The following is a 13,357-nucleotide window of genomic DNA, read 5'->3' on the forward strand; positions in this document are numbered from 1 at the left end:
TGTTGTTGACATAATGTCTGTAGAAATTTGGTTTTATAGGTGTGGATGAAAGGGATCTTTCTTCAAAGTCTTCCATGAAAATGTCTGCTAGGGTTGGAGAGTGTAGTGATTCCATGGCTAAACCATCTGTTTGTTAATAGAATTCCTTGTTGTATTGGAAATAGGTTGATTGTAGGCAAATAGTTGTTAGTTCTATTATAGTGTCTATTTTCATATCTGTTCTATGTGGTAGAGAGTTGTAATTCAGCAGTAGTTGTCTGTCGATGTGAGGGTTTCTGAGGTTGAAACATTGGTAAATAGGTCTGTGACATCAAAACTAACCATAATATCCTGGTATTTGATGTGTAGCTTTCGGAGTAGTCCTATGAAATCTGTTGAGTTTTGGATATGATATTCAGTGTTTCCTCGTAGTGGAGATAAGATAGGTACTAGGAAGGTAGCCAGTTGATGGCGAGGTGAGTTTTGAGCACTGACGATAAGCCTTAAAGGTATATTAGATTTGTGTACCTTTTGTAGTCCATAGAACTGAGGAGAGAAATTTTCTTTGGATCATACTTTGTTGATAATAAATTTCATTAAGAAATGGACAGCACACAGTTCAGTTCTTTTAAAATAATGTATTCAAAAGAAATCAAATATATGTACAAAAAAGTTCTTTACACTACAGTTTACCCCAATTGCATTCAAAGCTTTAAGTAATTGTCTCCCTCCTTTTTTTTTTGTCAAAGTCTGTACAGATGGTTTCAATTACTTCAGAACACCCTTTGACAAACCAAACTATTCTCCTCTAGTCAGTTACTACAATAAAAGCTGTGATAATTTCACTTACATTACTCCATGGGGTTATGTCAGTTGCATCCAGAGGTTTAAATAATTCTCTTTTATGCCAAAAGTCCACACAGGCTGATCTTGCAACTTTAGAACTCAATTGACAATATAAATTATTCCTCTTTATCTTTGTTCTTACAATACAAACTGTGAAACTCACTCCAAAAGCACCACTATAGCTTCTGGTTACCATAGTTGTATCTAGAGCTTTAAATAACTTTCTCCTTTTCATCAAAATCCAAACACATTGTTTTGGTTACTTCATTCTTCTCTGCTCTCTTATTGCAAAACAAATGGTGACAGTTTCACTTATGTTACACTGTTAGTTACCATAGCTGTATACAAAGTTTTAAATGATTGTCTCTTTTCAGCAAGACAGACAAAGTTTGGCTCAGTTACTTTAAAACACAATTGGAAATATAAATTATTTCTTCTATACTCTATTATAATAATACAATCTGTGAATATTACATTTCAAAAATTGCCACTATATGCTCATTAAGGCTAAACTTAATCATGTAGTCTACATCTATCTATTCTATCCAACTAACTCTGTCTTAATAGCTTCACTTCTCTTTGTATCTGCCATGTATTTATGAGAAGCAATAGAAAAATCTAGAAATATCTATCTCTCTAGAGACAACAATATTCACTGTGAGAGAAACTTAGAAGTTTTGAGTAAGACAATGCCAACAATATTACAAAAGCCTATTACAACAATTAAGCTATTAAAAAAAAAACTTGTACAGTGGTACATAATGAAACATGTTATAACTGTCACTTTTAACTAACAACATTGTTGTTATGAAAAATAAATAATCATTAAATATTACATCCCAAATTAATAACTCTTAAACTAAATATTAAATCTGTGTATTCAACAACACTGACAAAAGATTGCAAATTATACAAAGCAGTCTTAAGTTTATACATTTTTTGAATTATAATGAATTTCAAACAAAACCTTTCAAATACTAAAAGTATTTAATAACTGAGCTTGTAACTTACATTATAAATAAAACATGTCCCTAATAATTACAAATTACAATTACCTGTTTGAAAAGAATTTTAATTCTAAAACTGTGAAATTAAAATTAGGTAGACTTACCTCTGAAGTATTATATAGGAAGTGAATACAAATTAAAATCAAAGGGAACCAAAGAAATAAAACTGCAAGGTACAATTCAGGATGATAATAATGTATAATGTGAGAAATATGTAACTATGAAGACTCTGAACAGAGTCCAAAACCAGAAAATACTTTGCTTAACTGAATTTAAGAGTGACTAAGTGGAGTGTACCAGCCTTATAAAAAGAATAGACCAAGATGACACACACGAAGTTGACATTCTTGTCAGCAGTGTACTTTTTCATCAGTGATGCCCTTATTGATCATGGCACAAATAGACAGTAATAGTGTACTGAACCTGTAGAGCCACCAATGGAATACAGGTGATGGTAGCACAAATAAGTATCACGATATTAAATCTTTCTCCTGAAGCGGAAGATTCTCTAGGGATGTTAAATATACACTTCTGTTTCAGTTTAAGATTAATAAGAGCTTTATGACTTAGATAGTTTATACAGTGTGAGTGTCACAGTTATTTTTCACGATTCATAGAATGTGTAGATTACTTGTTATGAACTAGCAATTACTAACAATAGTGAGAGTATAGTATCACATCACTAGAACATTGAGTTCTCATTTGTTTAATTACTATTTAGTACTGTGTAATATGTTCCAAACTTCTTTCAGGGTATAATATGCAAAAAAGAGTCAATATTTATTTTCAATACTAGATAGTGAGTTTAGCAATAACAAATGTATAGCAGTGATTTTTAAAATGAATATATTCACAGACAGAAGTGTAATAATGAAGCAGAGAAGAATAATTAGTCTTGTCAGTTGTGTTCTGAGATAACTGAACCAGTCAGTGTGAAGTTTGACTAAAAAGAGACAATTTAAAGCCCTGATTACAATTGTGGTAACCAACAGTATAATGAATATTTGTGTATATGTATGATATGTCTTTGATATATTACTTTTAAAACACATAAACTGTGTTGTTGTTTGTTTATAATTGAAATATTTTGCCAACAAATCACAGACATCTGCTGTAAATAAAATAAAACTTGACAGAGAAGTAGTGAATACACATACTATTGTAGAAGTAGTAGCCCCTCTTCATCCAAATCACAAATAGCTCGTGTGTCACACAGCTGGCCAAATGTATGTATGCTCATGAAGTATTGAAGAATGTCCCGAGGTCCATAAGGAGAGGTTTAACAATGTGAAGTTAGTGCAACAGAAACATCAAAACATAAAAAAAAAAACTACTTGATCCCCATCCTTTATACAACAGTAGTATAAAGACAATGCCAGAACATGTGAACTTAGCTGCAATATCAGCAAGAGCTAGTTCCCACAAATATCAATATGGCCAGGTAACCAGAAAAAAATAGACAGAAACAAGATACTGTGAAAAGTGGGCCAATCGTTTCTAAATATTAATAAGAACAGGGTGAGAACTACAATTAAGTGATTCCAGGACCAATAAAGAGCTAGGAGACTTGGTGTGAATAGTACAGTTAGTGAACTGCTTAGCTTCTACATATTCCAAGGTATGAAAAATGGCATACAACTTGGCAGTGAACACAGAAACTGTAGAAAAGATTCTGAGAGCAATCACAGAACAACAGCAAACTATGGCAAAGCCCACAGTCATCTGGTTTTGAACCATCTATAAAAATGAGAACAGAAGAAGAGTGCAACACATCTTTGGCAAAGAGAAAATAGTACTTCTAATCTGGAGTTTCTGCCTTACTCAGATGACTCAAAGAAAGGTGGGGATGATAATGAGAAAGTGGCAGGAGGGGCTGATCATTAGACTCAGCAATGCCATCCAATGACAGACCAAATTCAACCAGTTGTGTGTAGATACAAATGCCAGAAGGAGGAATGGCAGATCATCTATACCAAAAGAGCATAACACTAGGTAGGATGCAGTAATAAAGATTGAAGCTTGTTAGCATATTATAAGAAAAATTGGAATAAGCAGATGTGAAGAAGGGGTTCATGGGACTTGGAGTACAGTCTTTGGAATGGCAAAGAAAGGAAGGTCCCTGTGCAGAGCCAAAACCCCAGGTGGTGAATAGGGTCCAATATTTACAAAGCAAAAAACCTGGCATAATCATATTGTGGTTTGGAACATATGAGAGCAAAATAAATCTTCAACATTGAACATTTATCCACTCCCCCAAGAGATGGAAAAGAGGACATGGAGAATTCAGTGCTATCGTACACTTGACACAAAGCTGTTTGATGTGAGAAATGAAAGTCAGCTTACAGTCAAAGATAAGCACTAACAAATTTGCTTCAGGAACCACAGGAAGTATAACACCAATAAAACAGAGCTCAGGACTGAGATCTAATCCCAGCTGATGGCAAAAATGAATACGAATGGTTTTAGAGAAGTAAAAGTTGAAGCTATTTGCTGTGGTCCACTTTAACAAGTCAGTGAAGGTAATCTTAAGTTGCTGCTCATTAAATCTCATGTGTGACCATGGACAAGAAATGTGGAAGTCAATAGCACAGAGGTTGATTGCAACAGTAGGAGGAAGATGTTTAGTTGTAGCATTAATCTAGACACAAGGGTGACACTCAAGGCACAGCTGTGAAAGACTCCTAGTCCTTATGTGATGACTTGAGAAAGAGTTGAACCCACATGGTATTGGAATTGCCTGTCAAGTAAAAAGTTATGAATAAAAATGGGTAAATAACTATGCCACCCATATGAATGAAGATTCTGCAAAATGCCAAACCACCATATAGACTTATAAGCCTTATAAAGATAAAAGACAAAAACAAGTTGCTCTCCCATGAGGAATATCTTCCATGAATGAGATATCAAGATGAATCAAGTGGTCCATGGTGGAGTGTTGCTGATGAAAACTATACTGAACAAGAGTGAGAGATGGTTTTTTGGTTCAATAATTTGAACAAGATATGCTTCAGCCATCCTCTCCAAGACCTTACAAAGACAGTACATCTGACCAACTGGAAATAATTAGATGGAATATTAGAATTCTTCCCATGCTATGATGAAGGAAGAACAATAGCCTTATGCTGACTATCAGGAAACACATTCTCCTGTCGAATCTGGTTAAAAAGAACCAAATAAAGAACAAGAAAGGTAGGGGAAAGAGAGAGAGAGAGGATACAGTATCTCATAGTGAGCATCATAAAGTCTGACTGGTGTACTACCAAACTAATGAAGAGCAAGCTAAAGTTCTAGCAGTGTAAATGAGAGATTATAATCATAGAAACGTTCAGCTCTAAAGGAAAGAGGCAATCTCTCAGGTTTAAACTTGATGGTTGAGAATGTGAGAGAAGAGACAGAAGTACTGGAAAGGTAGAAAAAGCAATCCTCAAAAGTATAGGCAACAATCTGTACATCACCAACTTCCTATAGCCATTGGAGAGCAGGATAGACAGGACATGGGAAGTAAACTTCCCATTTACCTTCCAATTCTTGTCCCTGGCAACTCTGAAAATGATAGTGGAAGAGATGCTAGTGGTGAACATAGTGCAGGATTCTTTTTTGCTTTAACATCTAATTTGCTGAGCACAAGCACAAGCCCACTATACAGCAATGTGGTTAGAAGGAGTGGGATACTTGCAACAAGTATTCCAGACCCATTTCTAAGTTTTCTGTTCCTGCTGACAAGCAGGAGATCACAATGGAAAACGTTTTAAGGTTTAAGAGAAAAAAAAACAGCTGTTTGAATTATTTAATCAGTTACTGCTTCCTTGCAGTTGTTAATAGATATAAGATTTACAACAAAAGGATCAAATCCCAAGAATGAAGTGAAAAAGAACCAAGTAGTCTGCTCCAAAATCTATCATGGCACCAAAGCCAAGTGGCATTGATTATACCCAGTCTCTCTCAAAACAATGAAAAATGATCATTGCTTCATGGGTCATTGACAACCCTCCAAGAAGAATATGAAAAAAGTGAAGGTGAATAAACAGATTAATGACAGTAAAAGACTGACTAGGTGCATGAAAACAAGCAAAAGAACCATTACTGAATAGAGATAGGTTGTGATCTGAGAGCATATGGCTCTACAGAATGACCCCTCCCATGAATAAAAGCATCATCCCAAAAGAGACTGTGTCATTTAAAATATCCCAAGATTAAAAAAGGAGATAATAACAGTTACATAAGAGCATCAAGGTTTGACTGATCACAAGCTTCTCCTGTACACAAGTGAACAAAAAAGTGATAGTATGACCCACAGAGATATAGAACACCACAGCCTCCAAGGGCATACTGAGTGGCACAGACATGGAAGGTATATGCTGGTCAACAAGCAGTGTCACACTTCCATTAACTCATTCATCTAATAACCTGTCATTTTGATATAAGAAAACTGCTAAAAAGTGATAGTATCAGCATGTTTCAAGAATGCTTTCTCTACAAGATACATGTGGGATGAAAGGAAATGATCAAGGCCTCAATGACATACAAATTAATGTGAAAAACCTTGATAGTGGCCATTTATATTAAGGATGAGGAGAAATGGACAGAGAATTCTTCTGCTTGCAACAACGACATTTTGCTTTAGTAAAAAGAAATCTGTCAACATCCATGGAACCTACCCAAGGTTGACTGGATAGTTCTCTGTTAGAATTTGAGAGTGTGGTCAAATAATGGTTTAGTCACTGGATGTTATGGTGGGGACAGAGATGGAAGTAAACAGAGACCTGACAATTTGTACAATCATGAAAGGTAAAATACTCTTCAAATCACATGCAAAAGACTTTGACAGAGGCAGAAAAAGACCTGTCTGCACTCCCACTATAGCAGTAGAACAGAATGCAGCAACATATTTAAAAAGATGGAACAAGAGACAAAACTTTTAAGCTTCAAAGTAAAAACTGCTGTTTACAGTACATAAACACTGTACCAATTTCTCTTCCACCCACTCAGGGTAAGATTGAATGTAAGAGGGGTGGGAACAACCACAGCTGACACATGACACAGTGAAGGTTCAGTTTACATTTATAGGTGTCATGTTATTTGCCATCACAATGAACACACAAAAAAGTTGCCTTAGAATGTCCAAACAGCTGATACTGGAAACACCTGAGAGGACTGAGAATATAAAGCCATATTTTATAGTTCAGATAACCTGCCTTAACAGTGATAAATGGACATGACAATGTAAATGTTGAAATAAACTCATTGGTAGGCAGCATAATTCCATCTACATAAACAGATTTATTGTATAGTAGAAACTCCTTGCTTGGAAAAACCAGTAAAGACGACTTGGGGATGTTACTTAAATCCCTCTCATTGACAACTCCCTGTAAAGAATTCAAAGTAACATGGGGTGTAAATTCAAAAGGTATATTCCCAGTGATCTTTGAATTCATGAGGAGTTTATTATATTTTGATGTAGATGTTTCCACCAAGATGTCTCAAAAATGTAGCTTCTTAACTGACATAGGAGAACCAGTAAACCCTCTAATCCCTTCTGAATAAAAAAGGAAGACATTTATCCTAAAGGGTTTATCAGAAAAAAAATGAAAAACGAGGTGTAGGAACAAAATGGGGAAGTTACTACTATTCAGTCTTCCAAGCATGGCCACTTTCCTATCGATAAGTTTTATAATATGGCTTTAAAGTACGAATTGGAATAATTAAATAATATCTGGTCAGGCACCACACACAACAAAGTGGGATCAAAGCAATAAAGATTAAAAAAAGGGAAAAGGGCCCTGAAAAGGAAAAATATAAAAAACCTGACTTATCCAGTCTCACAGAATTCTACACATTCTAGAATAGCTACAGGTGGAAGAAGATAGCCCAAAGAGGAAGCAAACTTCAATCTGATGTAAACAGTAAAAGATGAATATGTCATGGGTAGTCTGCATGCCTGATTGAAGTAGTACCTCAAAAGGGTGATGAAGATAAAAAAACCCAATGAAAAATATAAGGTGTCAAATTGGGTAAGAATACACACAGAATAAAATATAGAAAGAATACAAAGGAGAAGTGAATGAAATGAAGAGCCAAACCTAATTGGTGAAGGAAGAAGAACATGAACAGATGGCATTTACCAAGGAAGAAAGAGCAAAAACAGACACCACAGAAAACAAAAACTTACAAATACAATAACAGGGAAAAAAAACAAGTACAGGACATGAAAGTTGATGTTGTTCAAGACTAGGATAGAGGTGTGAAACAGAAGAAAGAGAAAGTGGCAAAATGAAGTAGTTATCCTCATTAGCCACAGAAATGTCAGGGAGAAAAAATGATCCAAAAAAGGAGAAGATATAAACAAGTATAAAGAGTACATGAAAAATCAATTTCAAACAGACCACTGACATCCACCTGTGAATAAGAGAAGGAAAACATAAGAGAAGATTAAACAATAAGCACTAGGAGAGTGGTTCGAATGTAGGTCAAGTGAGGCAGTGCAGGATCACATTAATATCCCTTTCTGAAAGGGCACCTGCCACATTGGATAAGAAATCTAGAAGGGACACATTCACAAGTAAAGTATAGGAAAAGTGTGTGACAGGAATGCCTAAAAATCTGAGAACGAGGTGACAGAAGACCCCCAATCCAAAAGGGAAGAAACCCACAGGAATAAGAACAGTGGGTTAGTCATGGAAAACCTTGGACCCCAGAAACCAAAAACAGAAACATTCTGTGCAAATTGAGAAACTTCCATGTATGAAGAGGAAATTAATCAGTAAAAGCTGAACCAAAGGTAAACCATTTGTGAATACAGAGGAGAGAAAGGTCTGGATGAAACACCAGTGACCAAGGTAGTAAAGAAGGGATGGAGACAGAGGTAAAGGTAACAGAGGATGAAATTGGAGCTGAAGAAGCTGAAGAAATCACAGCTGAAATAGCCAGAAAAAAGCTATTAGTAGGACTGAATACAAAATGTCAAGTATGGCCAAAATCACTTGGACAAGGAGATCAGGAAGATAGGCACATGTGAAGGTCTAATCCTGGCTGAAAACATTGATTGCCAAAGCAAGAAAATGAGAAACTAGTTACCAAAACCAAGACAATTTGTGATTAAAGGACACAGCAAAAGCTACTGGAAAAACAGAAGGAAAGCACCTGGAACATGACACACAATGATAGCAATATCAAGCCTGTGGGCCAAAAATATGATACAACAAATGAATACAGAGAGATGGAGAACTGGTGCCACCCTGGTGACTGACATAAGTAACCACTGTTGAAATGTTGGAATGCATAATTAATTGCTGGTCAGATGGAAACAAATGAACTAAAACATGATCTACAATGAGAAGCTCCAGACCAAAAATCCAAAGTTCTTCCAGTTTATCAACCTATCAATTTATGCCCCCATCTCTGAAGGGGTAGATCTATGAAATAAAGAATACCTGATGAAGAGAAGGAATTGGGGCACCCACCAACGTATGAGCCATATCAAACCACCAAAATCAACCAATGACAAAAGTAGAAGGAAGAGAAATAAAAGCTAATAAAAGATTCTTGCAAAATTTCACAGGTCCTGAAAAGCCCACATAAGAGCCCAAATATCAGCATGACCTAGGGGGATTAAGGGCTACCATGGAAGATCACATCTCCAGAAGCAATAGAATTTTGCATGCTGTAATAAAACTGTAATTACATCACATGAAATTGAAGAAGAGAAGGTTTTGTTTTGAATTTTCCCCAAAGCTACATGAGGGCTATCTGTACTAGCTTTCCCTAATTTAGTGGAGTAAGACCAGAGGGAAGGCAGTCATCACCATCCACCACCAATGAATGGTTGATTAACTGTTACATTATAATGTCTCCATGGCTAAAAGAGTGAGCATGTTCGGTAGGATTGGTTTTCAAACCTGCAACTCTTAATTTGTGAGTTAAACCCCTAACCACCTAAGCCTTGTCAGGCCCAACTGAAACGTGTGTAGAGAAACACTAACACCCAAAAGGACAAGATATTGGAGAGGTTGCAGTATGAACTTCTTCAATTTGATTAATAATCTATTATAGCCACCACAAGGAGCAGGTGATAAAGGTAATAAAGAAACAGTTGTTCAGAACAAGTGAACAATAGCCACTCAACTAAAGAAAGAGAAAAGCTCAACACAAGAGCAAATAACTGATGAACGAATGCTCTGAACACCTAACAAAATATATACAGGGTGAAGCAAATCCAGAGAGCAATGTACAAAACAGAGAAACCACCCAGTGAAGAATAAATCAAAGAGAAAGTCACGAGTAACACTCTTGGGATATGCACAAAATCATTTGCAACATTTCTCTTTGTCATTACTAAACCTGAAAAAAAGCCCACCTAAGGGTGAGAAATGATTCAAAGTCCAATCAGGGTAAATTGGAAAAAAAAATGAAGTGAGACAAATCCAGTACAGGCTACTAGTCTCCAATTTAGTGCAAGGACAACAAACAGCCCAGAGAAAGAAACAAAGAGGTGCAATGGCCTATAGAGACAGCACATCTTGTACCACCTTGAACAAATTCTATTACAGTAACAGGAATAACAGAGTAGAGAAGAATTTTTTTTGGTCAATTGCATTCTAAGGTAATTGAACCATTCCATTTATACTATGATGAAAAATAGGTAATTATTTCAAGCTATGGATACAACTAAGTTAACAAACAGTTACAGTTGTGATTTTAATTGAAAGTATTAGACACTCTATTCTAAGAATAAACAGTAAGAATAATTCATCTTATCAAATGCTGAAAAAAGTGCAATAATATGAACCAACTTTCCTTAATTTTTAAAAGCAAACTGACCCTGATTTAATCATCTAATTAATCAACAGGATGAGCAGAATCTTCTTATCCTTTACATGAATTTAATTTGATATTTTAGATTACTTCATTATTTACATTTTAAGTGAGATAATTATAAATAATAAAATTCTTGAGTTTAATACCCATCTTTTTATATGGTTATGGTATTTATGTCAATGCTGTGTTTCTGTCATTTATGTCATTTCAGTAACCCAGTTAGGTTTTTGCTTATATGTTCAACATAAGGAATTATCGTGGTGATAAAGTTGAAGCTATTTTTATCTTTAAAAATCTGTATTTTTTCAAAAGGTCTGATTTTTCAGAATTTAGGAATGGGCCATTTATTTTTTTAACAACTTCTTCTGGACAATTTTGTTTTAACTGAAGAATTAAGAAATTCTTTGTAGTTTGTTGTCAAAACTACTGAGCATATATAAATGCTATTTGCATGATATACTTTTCAAGGTTCCTACCTTTTGTTATATAATAATATTCTATTGACATTAGTTTACTAAAAATCTAATTGAATACTAACTACAACCTTAACCACCATGACATGTTGTATTATCTGGAATTCAAATGCCTTTTTAAATATAACTTACATAATGATGACTCCTTAGTATAAGTCAAAATAACAGTTATTAAAATCAGAACTTTTCTACTGTAAAAGTTGCTGTTATTGTATTTTAATTATGCTTATCACTGATTTTAAATGGAGTTTGCTTGTTTTATAGTTAAATTTTATAGGAAAGTTATCTGAAGATTGAAGTTAGAACATATAAAAATACAAAATATGTATCCCTATGAGACTGCAGCATAATGAAATTGAATTACAACTAAATTACAACTATTCAAATTATTTTGACTGAAAATATATTAAATATTCTTTAGTCTTTATTTTAATCACACTTAGAATACTAGTAAAAGTTAAAAACCAATTATAAATAAAATTCTTGCTGAAATAAAAATATTCTACAATAAATAAAAAAATAAATAATAAATACTTAACTACCTGGAAGACACACAGGTTCTGAACTCCACTGTCCATCATTGCAAGTTATTTCATTATTTTTCCAGGTACTGTTCAAAAAGCCCTTATACCAGTAATTACGATTACATCTGATTACAACCTTCTCCCCGTGAGCCAGTGAGGTGTTTTTCTCAATCTAAAATAAAATGCACAACAAATTCTTTAAAAAGATGTATTGGAGATTACTTTTAATCACTAAGTCCTATAACAGTCACATTTCTCTACAGGGATGGAATGTCATATACAACTATACATTGCAGAAATGTTAACCCTTTTATAATAAGTGACACCAACCAGGGCAAATAGGAATTCATAAAAGATAATCTTAAAACGAAAAACAATAAGTGTACATTTTGTAGCAAGTATCACAGTTACTCATAAATAACTTTGCAATTTTTTATACAACACTTTAAAAATCTAAATGAATACCACCTATAAACTTCACCGCCATGACCTTTCATATTATCTGAAATTCAAATGTATTTTTGAACATAACTCTTACATAATGAAGACTCTTTGATATGAGTCAAAATATTACAGTTATTAAACAGCCAGTGATGTGAATGCAATTTTTGCTACATCCATCACTTTTGTTTTCCTATATTGCTTATCACATTTGAAAGAATTCCTTACAAATAATACTCTTTTTAGCACTTCAGTATTTTAGTCTTTACATGTGTCACCTCTAAGGAAAAAGTAGATAATGAGGATGACATATATTTACATAGAAAATTTCAACTGCATACTTTGTGCTAGGCTTACATTATTATATGATCATTTATATATGGTGTGCATGTATACATATGTATAATAATATCATTTTGCATTTTTAAATTGGTTGCTGAACTAAGTTAACTTTTTGTTTAGACTGGAATCCATAATTTTCTTTTGCTTATCTTTTACCATAACTTTGAATAGCATTAGAAAGAGAAAAATAAACATTTGAATATACATTGTTCAATATAAAACAATAAATATTATAATCAAAAATGAATCAAAATAAACAACACAGCAGTTTCAAGAGAATCAATACAATTTGTGAAATACGAAGTACTACAAGTTTCTCAAAGATTCCTGTCACCAACCTACAGCAACATATTGCTATTATCAGTATAGACCGACATATCCCGTCTGAAGTTCCAATTTAGTTCAACAGATACCAACACACCTGTTAGTTTAAAAAACCTTTCTTCCAAATATCTTTGATGCTTGATATTTTGTTAGTCAAGATTTTCAATTATTTGATCACATTATTACAAAGCAGATAATTATATATCAGAAGAAAACTAAATGTTAAATGGAAAATGCATTTATAATATTATTTACTTTGTTTAACATTACAGCAATTACTCAGCTGCTAGGGATTCTTCTGTTGCCCTTCTAAGCATTGGTCTCAATCTTTATCACTTTTTCAAGTCTTGTTCACCACTTAATTGTCTTTGGCAATATCTGTCATGTGAAACTCTCCAACTACATCACTGCACCCTCCATCCTTGTACTGTATATAAGTACCTCATTCATATAATGTTATCACTTTCTCAAGACTAACCCAATCCACAGCCTCTAACAAATAGGTAATAAGCATTAACTGATATATAAATTGAAGCATGTTATTTAGAAGTGGACAGTTATTTTTTCCACTGGCAGGTCAGGTGATACCTTGAGATTACAAACTTTT

The 13,357-nt window shown here is 34.1% G+C and overlaps 1 protein-coding gene across 3 annotated transcripts in view; it reads right to left on the minus strand.

Annotated features, from left to right (window-relative positions):
- The window catches only part of LOC143240623 (sushi, von Willebrand factor type A, EGF and pentraxin domain-containing protein 1-like), a 178,587-nt gene that overhangs the window by 94,632 nt on the left and 70,598 nt on the right, over positions 1–13,357 (minus strand). For all 3 annotated transcript variants that reach the window (XR_013021864.1, XM_076483363.1, XM_076483377.1), the window contains one exon: positions 11,662–11,815. Coding sequence is in view for 2 of the 3 variants with exons in the window: in XM_076483363.1 (XP_076339478.1) it covers positions 11,662–11,815 (154 nt within the window). In the remaining variant the exon portion in view is untranslated. The remainder of the gene's footprint in view (positions 1–11,661; positions 11,816–13,357) is intronic.

The sequence above is a fragment of the Tachypleus tridentatus genome, chromosome 2 (genome assembly GCF_004210375.1).
Source record: "Tachypleus tridentatus isolate NWPU-2018 chromosome 2, ASM421037v1, whole genome shotgun sequence".
In the NCBI taxonomy this organism is placed as follows: domain Eukaryota; kingdom Metazoa; phylum Arthropoda; class Merostomata; order Xiphosura; family Limulidae; genus Tachypleus; species Tachypleus tridentatus.